Raw genomic sequence first — 15,557 nt, 5'->3', positions numbered from 1 at the left:
ATAACCACAAAAATAATGCAAAGCTACAACAGGTAACACGTTCCACCAAACCCCCTGATGAAATACTCTCATTTTTTATTGCTGTGCAATAAATGAAGCAGTCGTGGTTGGGTTTGGTTTTGGTTTCCTTTCCTTTCCTTATTTTGGTTTAGTTTGGACTTCTTTTGGGGTGAGGAGAAGAGGAGGCGTAGCACTGTGTTTTTTTAAAAAATAACCTTATCTGTATAATTCTTATCCACTTCCTATCCATGTATATTCTAAAGTAACTTTTTTTTTTTTCTTCCAAACACATGTATCCAGACTATTAAATTATCTGGGAGAACTGAAAATAGTGACACCATCAAACATGAAATGATTGTTTGGCTTTTTCCATTGCTTTTACTTGACTAAGAACAACATAATTAAGCAAACTATCTCCCAGTTATCAAGCCTCCCTTGCAGCTCACTGTACATTCCAATTTGCACATCCCAAGAATGGACGCTGATAATTAGCATTGTTTAAATGAAGATGTTATTATCCAATGCTCCTGCTCCTGCCAGGCTTCCAGGCACTACAAAGCAGCTTCAATTCAGCTTCTGCTTCCCAGCAGAAGCTTTTTTATCCTGGGAAAAACCAGATGAGCAGCCCAGAACAGAGCCCTGCTGCTTCCAGGTCTCTGCACACCGGGTACGAGGGATTTAGGCATGGAAATAGAAATAGCAGCACTTGCTTTGAACTCCCATGGCACCTAAACAGGCTCAGAAATTAAATCCCACCACACCCATGTGGGTGGAAGGAGTCTAGGTGTATGAAAATTCCTCAACTCAACCTACCTGAAAAGGTAGGATAGCCTAAAAAAAAAGTTATTATGAAGGGTTGTGGCTGACCTGTTCATCAAACTAATTAGCAGAAGAAAGGAAAAACCAGACTGTATCGAGGGATCACACACATAAAAATAAATTGATGTACCTAGAGCAGATAAAAAATAGTACAGAGATGTTTATAATTCATAAAACCTTTACACATTACATTTCTCGAAACACATATTCCTGAAAATTCCTGACAATGTCCTATGGTTAGAAAAATGGGGAAAAAAAGATGAAATTCATTACATTAATTGTTCTCTGAAAACTGTTACTTAAAATAGCCAATGTTTACTTAAATACCCTTGTCTTGATAATTCCTATGCACTTTCTATTTGTGTTCTAGAGTCTTTTTTCCTTTCAAATACAACAGTGCCTGGATGCAAAAGCTACTAAAAAACTAGTTTATTTTCCACATGCTGAAATATAAAACATGAACAATTTTCTATCATTTAGGAAATTGGAGAGCTTGAAGGAGCCTCTTTGAGGCACCCACTGATGTTTCTTGATTCCCCTAATGCAGGGGTTCAACAGCAGGAACAGAAAAGTGCCTGAATGGACCTACCAGGAATGTACTTGTTGTTCCTGGAAACAAGAGTAACCTTCCAGGGAAAGTAAAATCAAATTCTGAAACAGGACCAACGTATCCACAAAATCTGATGTGCTGCTCTGGCTTCTGGGGCACCCCAAGACAGAGCTGCTTCCACAGCCTCTGCTGACCAGCCCCTGGCACACTGTTCTCTGAATTTCTCCTGTTTCTTTGAGTGCCTTTTTATTTTTGACCTTTACTACCATCCTGTGGCAGTGAGGTGCACCCCTTATTACACACGACATGAAAACCCACTTCCTTTTAAAGCTGCTGCATGATAGCTTCACTTGATATATTTCAGCTCCCATCTTCAAAGGAGCTGTGAACAATTGCCTTCTACTCATAATTCCCATCCCCAACTTTACACAACTTTTTGTTCATAGTTTTTACTGAGCTGGTGCAGATTTCACTGCACATCTGGTTTCCCTTTACCCTCACCTTTCCTAGCTCTGCTACTTTTTCTTTCCTGAGAAGGAAAACTAAATATTTCACACAAAGCACAAAAAAAAAAAGTCTGGGACACACTTACTGATTTACCAAGACATAACAATGATTCATTCTGCTCCTTTCCTAACCTTTCCCTTTCAATTGTTACTGAATATTCAAGGTGATGCTGTCCAGCTGTCTGCAAGCTTTATGATCTCTGAGCAAGGATTTGGAGCCCATTAATGTTAATGGATCGTTAGGGACACTTTCCTTCTGATGAGTTGCCTCATTTATTTTGACACAGATAATACTTGATAAAATCCCTGATCCTCCTACGGATCTGTGTGGGGTTGGTTTGATTGGTGTTTGTGTGGTTTGGTTGAGGGTTATTTTGGGGGTTTTTTTCAGCATATAGAGCATTAACTATTAAAATGCCAACTTTTTGATCTGAAATCCATCCTCATACAGGCATTTTCTATGTGTTAAATAGCGTGGGCTAATGCCAGATTTAAAGATTTATGGAACTTGGTCTACAGCATCCAGACTTGCTTTATGCATTGATGCCATCTCAAATTTGACTTGGAGGGAAGCAGTAATGTTCAAACTTTCATCCCTGAGCAAATGGAGGCTGTTTGCCTCTCAAATATTCTCTTCAGCCACGTACTCCTGAAGCTGATATGAAGGGAGGTTTCTCTCTCAGCAGCCCATTATGATTTCAAAGAGTACAATCATGGACTTGCTCCGCTTTGGACTGGCAGATTTTTAGGGAAGGGGTCATCTGCACACCAAAGAGCCTTGTAAGTGGTTTGGTTTGTTCCCAGAGCTCAGACACTCGGACTGCTTTGAAATAACTGGGAGCTGGAAAAACAGCCAGAATATTTAACATGCAAATGAGTCTAACAAGAATCCTATTTTGTTTTTATAATTCCTGCATTCAGTACAGCTAGAACAAGCAGCTTTCTCAAAACAGGGCAAGAGTTTTATCTTTTCTCAGTTGGCTTGTTATGAGTAGTTATAGGCTTCATTTTCACTAGAATTTATACTTTTTTTTCTCATAACCATTTTCATATCTTATAAAATTAATGAGGTAAAAAGAGCACTTTCTGAACAAGAATAACAAAATGCTCCACTTTCTCCCTTCTTAAGTATATAAAGTTTCTTTATTCCACAGGTTCCTATATAACTGTGCTGAGTGTGGGAGTTTCCATTTAGGATTGGGTTTGTATTTTGTTTGGGTTTGGTTTGTTTGGTTTTTTTTTTAATGAAAGCAAAAATTAAATTGTTTTCTGCACTATGCTGTACAGTCTCTTAATATTCTAATTATGCAAAAACTTGAAATATTCTCATACTGAACAAAACAGAGGCCTCATTACAACGCACATTTCTTTAAATGTCAAAATTGCATTCAAAGTAAGAAAATGCATTCTTTGCACACTGGAGGTAGAAATATGAAAACAGAAATGGGATTTTTCCATTGCAACAGTGAACCAGCACCAGATGTGCAATGGTGTGATTCTTCTGTTCTTCTGAGTTGTTTTGTTCCATCCACTTACTATAATGCAGGTGTAATTAAAATAACCAGTGGCCAACAAAATATCACAGCAAGAACTTTGTGCTAAAAATTCACAGACACAGTAGTAAGAGCCATAATTAAACAAACAAAACTTTCTTAACTTCAGCTGAAACCTTACAAGAACCTCTTGGTTTGTTTGAGAGATGCTGGAATCAAAGCACAAACACGTGTGTGCTGCTGGGCACTGCTGCTCACACGTAAACCCGAGGGAGGAGAGCCAGAGCCAGCCCAGAAGGGCACAGACACCTGAGCAAGGGTTTGGGTTTTGGCATTAAGTGATCAGCTTGGCATCAATCTGAAATCCATGCAGTAAAGCTTCATGCTGAACCTTTCTGCTACACCCAGAGAAAAGTCCTTTCAAATGTCCCTAAAGACCCTTCTGACACATTTCACAGGTTTGTTTTCTTAATTTCATATAATCTCACAGTCTCTCTCTTTCTGAAGATAAACATGACACCCAGTTTAAGGAATGAAGAGTTCAGCTTTGCACATTATGTCCAGGACGTAATGTGCAAAAACCCAAAAATGGTGCAAAAAACCATAATGGACAAAAAACCCTGCCTCCTGCACCCAAACCAGAGACACGCCCCACTGTTCCAGGTTCCACCACACGCCGAAATTCCAGCTGTCAGAGCTAACATCTAAAATTCAGTCCTGCTGCACTTTTGGTTACCCATTGAAAATTTGAAAATACCAACAGCATCTGCACTCGGAATTGACTCCCCCTCTCCACCTGCAATTTTCTTTTGAAGACTGTTCATTTAAAGGGAGAAATAAGAGAAACATCTGTGGCCTGTTCTCCCCATCTTCAGACAGCACACAGGAAAAACAGTCCAGGAGTTCTGTTATAGACAAACTTCTGCAGGTGCTCGTGAAGAGAAACAGTGCAGCCCACCACCCTGGAAGGAATTTGGGAATTCTTTTTCTTCCCCAAAAAGGCCCAGAGCTTTCCTTGGCAGAGCATGCTGCTGTTCCCAGCTCAGTGCCTGGACCGTAGATATTTCTGTGTTCCATCACTCCAGGTGCTGCCTCCAGCACTTCACAGCTCATGGACAGCAACCTGCAAAACACTTTTGCAACCCTTCTCCCACAGACTCAACAGAAATGTTAATAGCAAAAGAGGTGTCCAGCAAAACTAAGAGAAAATTAACATAATTACTGAGGCATAACAGACTCAGTTTATTTTTACTCAAGGAAGAGGAGAATCACCTTCCATGTGAACTTCTGCTACAGCTGTCAGCTTAAGATAATGACCTCAAACAGTCAAGATTAAGATTCTGATCATACCCCTGATAGTAAATTACTTTTTAAATATATGTATTTTGTAAAGGAAGAGCTACTGCTGCAGATTTTGTGCTCTATTCATCATCATCATCATCTCACATTAACCACTTGTCCTTTTACTACACCATCTGAAGCAGAAGACATCTTAGTCCTGTCTGCTGCCTTCTCTTTCTCCTTTGTTCAAAAGGCAAAGTTCATCTCAGCTCAAGCTACCAGCTCTATCAAACCCTTGATTATTCCTATACAATTTTGCTAGTAAGCTCCATCTTGCCACTTTTATAAATCCAAGGAGGCCAGGGATAAATCCAAATGTTCCTGGATTTCCAAATGAACCCCAGCAGGAGCAGTAGGGCTGCAGTTCCTGACTGAGCAAAGGATGCCACTGACAGGATGCTCACATCACAACCCTTAATCAGTCTGGCAAGAGACATTTTGTCTCTTAAAAGAAAAAGAAAAGCTTAAAAGAAAACTATCTTCTGCTTCCACAGGCTAATAGAAAGATTGGTTATGCCCCATACTCCTTTTGTTTAGCTGCAGACTAAAATAATAGTGAGTTTTTACTGTCTGAACTTCATCTGCTCTTTAGCTTCCCAAAATAAACTGCAGGTGAACACAGATTCCATAAAGTACATTTACGACCTGCTCTTCCACTGGCAGGAAGATTCATCTTGGAAAAAGAAGAACTTGGCAATAAACACTCAGCAACTGATTTTCCCATTTTCCATTTTTTTAAAATTCTTCCTCAATGCACTGCAAGGCATCACTAAAGCCATAAAACAGACACTGCTGTCAGGTCTCAGTTGTGTGAAGCAAAGGTGTCAGAATAACTCAGCCAAAGCTAAAATGCCAAAGATGAAACTTGCAGTGAGAGCAAAATGGGGAGGAGTTATTGATACAATTGACTGAAGCAAAACTCAGCGTGTGAGGGCAGAGTTTCATCTCTCCACACCCACTGCAGGTTTAATCTTCAGTTCAGTGACAGAAAACTAAGGGGTAACAACACACCACATCTCAGAGGAAAGGTCTGATGGTTCCACAACAGGCTCCTTTGTGCTCTGCCAGGTGAACAGGTTTCCTCCTTACATCCCAGATTCCCAGTTTGTCCCCAGAACCAAGGGCTTGTGCCCATAGCTGCACTGGTGCAGTGCCCTCCTGCCCACCCCTGCCTGGAACCCAGGGATGCCAGGCAGGCTGGGCACTGGATCCCATGGCAGTCACTCTCTGAGACGTGCTGCCAGTCCTGGCTGTGCCAGGATGCCACAAAAACACACCACAAAAAACCTTCTGGCAGTTCAAAACTGTCTTTCCCTGAATTTGCTTTTAGAGTGGCAATCCAAAGATGAGGTTTTCATGACAAAGTTGTAATTCAGACCTTGCAATAAGGAGAAAGAAAAGGGCCTCTTCTTAGAACACAACAGTATTTTCCAGTCACTTTTGAAGATTTGGCTGGAGCAAAGTGATGCAAGCCCCTTTTTCTCCTCCACCTCCCTCAATCCACCATCCCACAGAAAGCAGGGATTCAATTCTAGCCCCTTCAGCCAGGCATGCCTTATGTATAACCCTCTTTCCACTCCTATTTTTAATCTTTTCTTGGAACTGTGCACAGAGCTACAGCAAGTCATGTAACTCACTAATCTGCAAAAGGAATGCAGGAATAACAGGTAAATAAATAAGAATGGATTCAGGACAAGCAGTGGCCACAAGGTATTTGCAAGGAATTCAACACAGCATCACATTTCCTACAAGCTGCCCTCATACACCATCTATTTTGGTAGGATTAGAACTGCATAGTGCAGAACCACAGGTTATTTTTCATTTGTTTCATCTGATGGGGGGTGGATTTCTTTTCCCCCAAGTTTCAAAGCAGACGGAGAAATGGTAATATTAGAAACCTGACATTTTGCACTCATTCCTGCTTGCATAACCATATGTTTTTATACCAAATGGGGCTCCTTTGATGATTATGAAGATCTGCTGCTGTGCTTGATTTTACTCAGAGATTTTTCCTGTACTCCCAAGACCCAACATCACGCAGAACAGAAGAGCATCATCCAAGTTCTACAGCACACTTAATTTGTACCAAATTCTGAACATCTCCCTCTGCCCTGCTGACTTTTATTCAGGGCAACGAGGAAGTTTCAATGCCAACAAAGCACAAGTTTTAAAACATATGCCAGCTAAAGATAGTCATCTGATCTTTGAAACGTTCTTCACACGTAGGCACAGCATTTTCTCAGCAAAAAAAAGCAGCAGAACTTACCCTCATCCGTAGGGTTGAACCCACAGATATCACAGATACATCGAACCCACTTATTCATCTCCTCCTCGCTGTCTGCTACCAAATAGAAAACCCGGTCTATAGTGTTGATGTCAAAAATGTAGCTGTTCTCAAACTCCTTTTTGTTGAAGGTTAATCCAGCATCCACTTGCTGACACAAATTTAAGTCAATAATTCGGATAGGCTTCTTGGCATGGTCATTCTTGTAGTACTCCAGCACGTCGGGGTCCCCCGTCAAGCGGCCGCTCCGAAGCACAAACCATCTTCTCTTCCATGCCTGGAAATTGGGAGAGAAAAGGGAGGAAAATTAGAAGGGAGGAATCCCACTCTGAGACCTTTTATGTGTGGTTTCAGCCTGGGTTGAGCCAAGTAACAATAAGTAGTTCAATTATTATCCTAAGAGATTACACGCTAAATATCCACATTTAACACATTATTTAGGTATTGTTACAGCAGTGGACTTGAGGATTAGTGAATTTGTATTTTAAATTTTATAACTTGGCTTTGTTTGTGACAAGTGGGTATTTAAATTAAATCACTGTTTACAAAATGAGAAGAAAAAAGAGGGGTGGGGACCAGGAGAGGGGGAAAAAAGCAAAAAGGGCTTCTGAAGGAAGCTCTCAAAGGCATGGGAAAGACAAAATAAAATACATGTTTAAGTGCTCCATGGGGCTTTGTTTCCAATATCTGTTGTTTCAGGCTGATGCATTTTAACTGAATTTTTCAGTGATACTCAATGAGTGACCTGCATTTAAAGAACAGACAATGCTCACATTGTGCATGAACCTCGATGCCAGGGGAACTCTGCACTCAGAACCTCATCATATTTCCACAGCAGTACTTCTTACAGAAAAAGAGCAACTTTATTATTTTTTGAAACTGTTAGAGAGACGGGGATGGAGAGAATGGCCAAATGTTATAGTTTTACCACATAAACCCTGTCTTTGGGGAAGATATAGAAGAAATGAATTTGATACTGTGCCTATTACACCAGCCCTCCTGATGCTGCAGGAAGAAGCTGGTCTAAGAGAAAAGCAAAATGTCTCATTTTCTAACTAATCCTCAGCTGCCTTTCATCCCACGGGCCTCCATCACCTGCCATAATTCTCATAAAAGATCCTCTTTAGGATATTCAAACAAGGTTGCCAGCGAGTCCTTTGGAAGATTAAAAAATCCAAAAAAAACCAGCAGAAGAAATGCATAAATAAGACAGAGGAGTGCATTTCCCTTTCAACCAGCCCTGGCTGTGTGCTAACCAAGGAAAGGAATCAGCAGGGATGGTCCCAACGGGGTCAGGATGTGTGATGTCCTTTAAACACTGGGACAGCAGCTTTGAAAACAAGAGTTTCCTACTTTATTAGGAAACTCTTGTATTAGGGAAAGATTCAGAGCCATTTTTGTGAGGCACAAGAGTGCAATAATTTCATTTTTTGTAGGTGCTACCTTCAAACAAACTAGTGGAAGGAGGACATAAGGGACAAGAACTGCACTGCCATCTACCCCCTCTGAATGAGAGGCTCACAAAACCCTCCCTGTGAAGTGGGGATCAAGCTTAGAAAGCTCTTATGAAAAGATAATACAGAAAACAGGAGAAAGGGGAAAGGACAGCTTAACTAAGGCTTGTGGTTCATTCTTCAACCACCAAAGCTCTGAAAGTTTTTTGATTATAAGATAATGTCTATGCTTTACAAAACAATTGTATTTATTGTAGTTCTGAATAACAGCATCTGTTTTTAAATGCTGAACTGTGTGAATCAAGTCAAAGTCTCAAGCAACTATTTCCATGGTAGCAATAAGTTTAACTGGGCGAACACTTAAAATGTAGAAGATGTAATCGATTAAAGCCCTTCAATTTAGATTTCAAATGTGAGTATATCCCAGCAGCACAGCTGGATAAGCACCATTTAACAGCGACCCAACAACATCAGCAGAGTTTGTTTTGTTTCCTGCTTCCAAATCAAGTGACAACTCAGATGCTGGGATAACAGGAAACTTCAGCAGAGGAGCCTCTCTCCAGGCAAGGCTGATCACAGATAACTGCTACAAACTGTTTCAGAAACAAGTTTTATCTTTCACCTCAGCCTTCAGTCAGTCAGATGAAATTTTCAAAGCAGAAATCAGGAGGAAGGAGATTAGAGATAGGAGAGGAACAAGAGCAATTGAAAAGCGTGATGTGTTTTGTCTCACAGTTTGTGCAGCAACAAAACCCCGTGCAAAAAAAACTCCATCAGCTCTGTATCAGCCAGGCGTGCCTCTGCTGAAAGTTTATTTCTAGTACTGTGTTAGGGAATGAATTAACAATCCTGACAATTTCTGTGGAGTATTAATGAGTAAATAGCACTCCAAAACTGAGAAAAACCACTGAGCTAAAAAGAATTTCCTTTCAGCCCTTCAGGCTACAAAACAGCAACTCTTAAGCATTTAAAACACTGAATTTAGCCTGCTAGCACCTGCTACTATTTTTGCAGAGTTTTCACATAGTGCATATGCGAACATTTATTTCAGTCCTATAGTGAGTCACACTCTGAAACTGGCACAGATTATATTCAAAAACAAAAGCAATTCCATAAACTACACACTAATAAGGCAGATACAAAGGTTCTCTGGACTCCAGTACAAAGCACAATTTAGCAGCAGAATAAAGCTTAAAGCTAGACAAGTGAACTGACATCAGCACCCTCGCTAATCACAGCACAAAAGAGCCTCTATACTTTGTCAAAGTGCAAAATGAGCTCACATAAATCACCCTTTGTTATTTGAAAATATCTGGGATTCTTCAAGCTTGATCTATTTTTAACATTTCGGTGTTGGTCGCTGCGATGAGAGCTGCCCCACTGAAATACAGAATATTGTGCTATTTGTGTTCTGTGTGCAAGGAGGAGCTTCTCCAGCAACAGCTTTCCAAAGAGCAATCTCTCAAAGAGATTTGTAAATACCTACCTATGCAAGTTTCATCTTTTTCTCTTTTTTTTTTTAGCCCATTTGGCCATTTTTGCTTGAAAATTCTGTTTTCTCTCACAGAAGAGCGTGCTACAAACTATTTCTCATAATCACACAAAAAAAATGCAAGCAATTTACGTCACAGGAAAATTAAATGTCCTAATTATTTTATCTGTCATGTAACTGATGTTATTATCAACCATACATATGATGTACATATCAGTCAGTTACCAAACATTGGTTTTCTGTGCTAGAAGTCAACTTTTGAGAGCTCAAAAAAATAGCCAGAATACAATTTAAACCTTTTGTAGTTATTCAGTTCTGGGAAGAAATTTGAGCAATTTTTTTTTAAATGAAATATTCACTCAAATATATAAAATATGTTATTAATATAAATAGGGTTTAAAAATATATTTTATAACTATGCTAGCACTTAGTCACTAAACAGTGCTTGCAGAGCAAATAGCTAATTGAGAAGCTCAAGGCAAACATCATGGTAATCAAGTTCACCCTAAGCCTGTGTAAGCTTTGTAAATTATTACAAAACAGGGTTTAACGAGGTTTGCTGCTTTCTCCTTAATCTAAAAAGTCCTTGTTGCCTCTCAGCTTGTTTTCTGCTCTGGGCAGCACAGCCCATCAGCTGGGCTAGCACAGGACCCTGCCAGGCTGCCAAACATTGTCCTGCCCCTGTCATGAGACCGCCACAGCCACGACAGCAGCCTGGGAGGGAGGCTGGGATGTGACAGGCTGCTCACCCACAGAGCATCAAATGATCCAGGAACAGAGGGGTTCTGTGTTTGTCACACAGCACTTGGAGTAGGTCACAAAGGAAAACCAAGATGTTCTTACAACTGAGGTTTGTTTGTTGTTTTCTGAATTTTTAATTTTTTTTTTTTTTTTTTTTATTAAGGTGTATGCAAACTGCTGATTTCAATGTGAATGAATGAGCTCAGAAATTGGCAGAAAGCATCCAGCAGTGTTAGGATTTAGTTGTTTTTTGGCTTTTTTTTTAACTATTGCATCCTGCTGTGTGCAGTACACAGAATTTACAAGGTATTCTGATATACAAGAGATATGCCTATTGAAGAAGTTGTAGCAATACTTCCCTTGATCTTTACATTTATGGATTATTTTCTTGTCCCCTCTCCTCATACACACTCGAGATGTACCTCATTCTGCGCCTGTCATTCCAACACACAGGAAATAGGGATGTATATGTAAAAGGAAAGGGAAAGGAAGGAGGAAGGGGCAGGAAAGAGCAGACAATTTATATTTTTAAAAGGACTAAACCTTCCATTTAGATCCCCTTAAGCTGTTGCTTAAGAGGTCAAAATGATTACATGACATGTGTAAATAAAAGCTTAGAGATGTTAAATCAAAGACTGCTTTTTCTGGTCCATTCTTTACAGATTTAGCTCTCACATGGCCAAGGGACTGCTCACTGATAAACTGATCAATTATCCTTCTGTAGTTTCCTGCTGTTATTACCCACCATTCTAAGGTTCCTTAAAGCTCATTTTTCTCTTCTAGCACATTTGGCACCATTTTTCTTCTAGCATCCAGTCAAAAAAACCTTTCAAACTCCTGAGCTAAGTCAAAGAGGGTATCCCTCACACCCCACCCCAGTAACACTGCTAATAAATCTTTCCCCACATATGACCAGCAAACCAAAGAATAAAATTACAAATCTCAGGCCTTCCTTCTCATCTCTCAAGTGTGCAGATGTTTGTGCTCAGGTTTTCATCTCTGCACTCACAGAGTACTTTAAAAGGGCTCTATTTGGCGTCCTCCTTTCTCAGAGATATCAATGAAGACCTGGCAGAAAGAAATAACCAAACCAAGGGCACAAGGAAGGCTCCAAAAAAATACCTGGTGTTTCATGAATGCACAAAAAGACATTTCCTTATCCCCAAAAGACCTTATAGAGTAGAACATGAACCTGAGAGAAGCAGGAACAGCTAAAGACACAGCCTGAAATGGCTTCACAATGTTCTTGTGGACATTTAAGTCCTGTAGCTACTGCTGAGCATTTTTCAATTGTCTGCTGGGATCAAGATTTAATTTTCTTTATGCTTTTTGCTCCCATCTATTGAATCTCTCTTCCTAGTTGTTTTTCAGTGGTTAAACAACAGTGAAATTGCTACATGTCCTTGACAAACAACCAGAAGCTGAGTATTTCTGCTCCTCTTTGCCTCCACATTTCCAGAGTCCAGGTATTCCAGCCATGGCACAGCTTCACTGACTCCTGCCTTAGCCCCGTGCTCTGCATCCCAGCAGAAGCTCAAAAGAAACACAACTAAAAGTGTTCCTTCACACTGTGCTGCTTTTTAAATGCTGTTTGTGGTCAGCCCAGAGCAGTGACAGCTCTCACTGAGGAGCTGCATCCCACAGGGCACGTCCTTGCAGAAAAAGGTCACGTTAGGTAATGATACTTCAAGTACAGGACTTGGCTTTTTCCAATTGCTGCTCTTCCAACTTGCAGGACTAACTCCAACATGGTGAAAATGAAAAATTTCAAATGTTTTCCCTAAGAAATTAACACTTGCAGATTTCCATATGGATTTCTATATAGGTTTCTTATTTCGGGGTGTTTTAAGGAAAGCATTTTCTGTAAATCTTTAAAAACCTTTTTGGTTGGTTTTGTGGGTTTTTTTCATCTGGTTTCTTTTTTAAAGGCCATATCACGAGCACCAAGAACTGAAGAATATGTAATTACTAGTTATTTCTGAAACCCTTGTCATAACACCAACTGGCAATAGACATCCTCTTATCCTCATCCCTTAAAATTATGCCCTTTATTTTTTGAAACCAAAGACAGAACAACTAAACCAAGAACAAAAAAAAACCCCAAAGCATGTTTAGTGTCTTCATTCTATACAGCAGAATCTGCAATTCCATGATTTGACAATAGTCCAAACATTCTACTCTTAGTAATGCTAGATACTAAGAAGTGCAAACAGATTGCTGGAAAACAAACAAATGTGACATGAGGAAAATCCTGAATATGTTATGACTTTCCTTAAATACTTAAGACTTGTTTTCCAGGAAGCACCATCTTTTCTCACTGAGCAAAATAAGGAAAAAACAGTCTCAGTGGAAGTTTCCACTCTCCTGGCCATCATCCTGATCATCTGTTCCGAATACACACAAGGCCAAAATTTCCTGTTTTCAAACTATTGTCACCATTTTCTAGTCTTGTGCTGTCGATTCTAACTTTAGCTTGTTAAATAAACAAAACACTGAAAATACAGCAGAACAATACTTCCACACACATTTACCGTGAGCTCTGTCTCATAACTGATGTTTCAGCGTGTCAATTACTCTCCCAGCGTTAATTAAAGCGCCAAAAAAGGTACAAAATAAAATGCAGACAATGTAGCACAAACTGCTGCTTTATTTCGTAAATCTGGAACTAACTGAATATCTTCATTGTTCTCTCTGTTTTCCATGGGAGTTATTACTTTTTTCTTGCCTTTTGCATCTTTTTTTTTCCTACATCCTTATCCCTATTCCCAACGTGCGACTGTGCAGCCAGGTCTGTATCACCTAATTCACATTAAACTGATTTTTGTTAGAACTGGTTTCAGTAAATACTTTTCTGCAACACGGCAGAAATCTTCTAATGGCAAGCACAGACTTAGACTAGGGAATTATCCCCATCTCTTCAGCAAAGGAGAAGCCATTCAGAGTTATAGAGAGCAATGAAGCAGCAGCTCCAGGACCCATTTCACTGTCCCCACAGTGACCAGATCATCTCTCTCTATTCCTACATCCTCTAATCCAATTGAAATGCCTGTAAAAGTTCCTTTGTTTCTGATCTCTTCAAACCCACTTTTTCAATTCTGGCTGCTCTCCTCCAGAACCCATCCTGTGTGGCCAAGACACAGCTCCCAGGAACTTGCTGGGACCACATTCCCCATCACTGATGTGACTTTTGTCCTTTTGTCCTCCATCTCACTCCTCTGCCAGCAATGAATTCACAACGCTCACAGCATGAGGCACAAGGAGGAATACAGCTACTGCAGGTCCCTTACTCACACATCTACATGATCTTGGTTTGCTGCCCTGTTTCCCAGAATATTTCTAAAATTCGGTCATTTCCTCTCTGACCATGAGCATGCTCTGATCATCCCCCTCTCTGGTCTTCCCCAGATCCATCCTATTTGAAATAATGCTGCCAGGAGAATCTCCCTTCTCTCATTCCGATTACATCATCTTCTATTTTGAAGTTCTCCATTTATTGACTGCCTTTATTGTACTTTTGGGCCTCTTTTCCTATTTTGAGGCTTTTTCTACTTTGAGAGATCCGTGTTCTTACTTGACTCTGTCCCTCTTGCAAGTCTCCCCCTACTGCTTTTTGCAGATTTGGATCATTTTTCCTTCTCTCCTGCATCTATCATCCTTCTTTTGAAGGCTTCCATAAGCAAGAGCAAGACATCTCCTTCTTTCAGATTCCTCCTCTCTGACAGTGCTTGTGATCACCCAACCAAATTACAATCTGGCTTTGCATCACATGGATTTATTTAAAAAATAATCCTTTTGTGTTTTCAGCAGACAAAGGTTTGTTTGTTGAAGTTTTTTTTTTTTTAAGTTGCTCCAGTCTTTTCATCAGCTTTTAATTAGAAGACACTTCTCCCCACAACTCTTAATCTAGGAAAGAAAACATTGGGGGTAGGATCTGTTTATAGAAGTTTCTGTACATTCTTATCTCAAGCTGACATGACCCCCTGAACAAGGCAAGGCAGAGAAAACTCCAGCCATGCCTTCTCACTTGGATTCCATGGGTGTAGGTTGCATGAAGCAACATCCAAAGAATAAAAAAAATTAATATAGTTATTAATATAATTAATTAATAAAATTAGTATAATTTATAAAGATGTGATAAATTCAAAGCTGAGAAGTCAAGTCTACACTCCACTGATACCAACAGCTGCTGGCCCTCTAACACCTGGGGATTAACTCTTTCACCATAAATATTTTTATCCATTCATTCCTCATTTCCTAGGAAATGAGGATAAGTCACTTTAAAGCACTGTTTGCAACAAGTAAAGGAAAAATTCCCATTTCTCCAGATCACAAGCCCAGTGCTTCCTGTAATATTTTGTACAAACTGAGTTTTATTTTTTTTCCCTTCTTACTCTCCTGTGTAGACACCTATCACAATCTGTCAAAGACTCATACACAAGGAAAAGCAAGATGAGACATTAGAATTTTCTATAAAAGTGCCATTCCTAGCAGGGGTTTGGATTCTCTAAAGGACACTACAGTGGCAAGGACCATACAACTCGTGCTTGCATCACTGCCTCGTGTTTGGATCACTCAAGCATGCTCATTTGGAAAACAATACAGGATTTTTCTACAGATGACAGGAGGCCAAGCGTTCTGTACATCATCTCTTCAACAAAATATTCATAAGCTTAAATCCTGTGCTTCACACACCCCACAAAAGAAAGGGGATTTGAGCTACAGAAGCATCAGTTTCTCCAGCTTCAGTAGGGAGTGATGAATTAAGAGGGATTTAGCAATGAATTAAGGATGATGGTACAAAGATACCCCATAATTTCTACAAATAACTAACCTGGTTTAACATACCAGCTGCATTAAAGAAGCTCCTACCCATCCAT

At 39.9% G+C, this 15,557-nt stretch overlaps 1 protein-coding gene across 6 annotated transcripts in view; it reads right to left on the bottom strand.

Moving 5' to 3' along the window:
* Positions 1-15,557, bottom strand: part of GAB1 (GRB2 associated binding protein 1) — an 85,608-nt gene that overhangs the window by 23,602 nt on the left and 46,449 nt on the right. For all 6 annotated transcript variants that reach the window (XM_063415383.1, XM_063415385.1, XM_063415382.1 and 3 more), the window contains exon 2: positions 6,976-7,270. In XM_063415383.1, coding sequence (XP_063271453.1) covers positions 6,976-7,270 — 295 coding nt within the window. The remainder of the gene's footprint in view (positions 1-6,975; positions 7,271-15,557) is intronic.

The sequence above is a fragment of the Prinia subflava genome, chromosome 18, assembly GCF_021018805.1.
Source record: "Prinia subflava isolate CZ2003 ecotype Zambia chromosome 18, Cam_Psub_1.2, whole genome shotgun sequence".
Classification (NCBI taxonomy): Eukaryota; Metazoa; Chordata; class Aves; order Passeriformes; family Cisticolidae; genus Prinia; species Prinia subflava.
The sequence above is the reverse complement of the archived record's forward strand: the minus strand, read 5'-3'. Positions and strand labels throughout refer to the sequence as shown.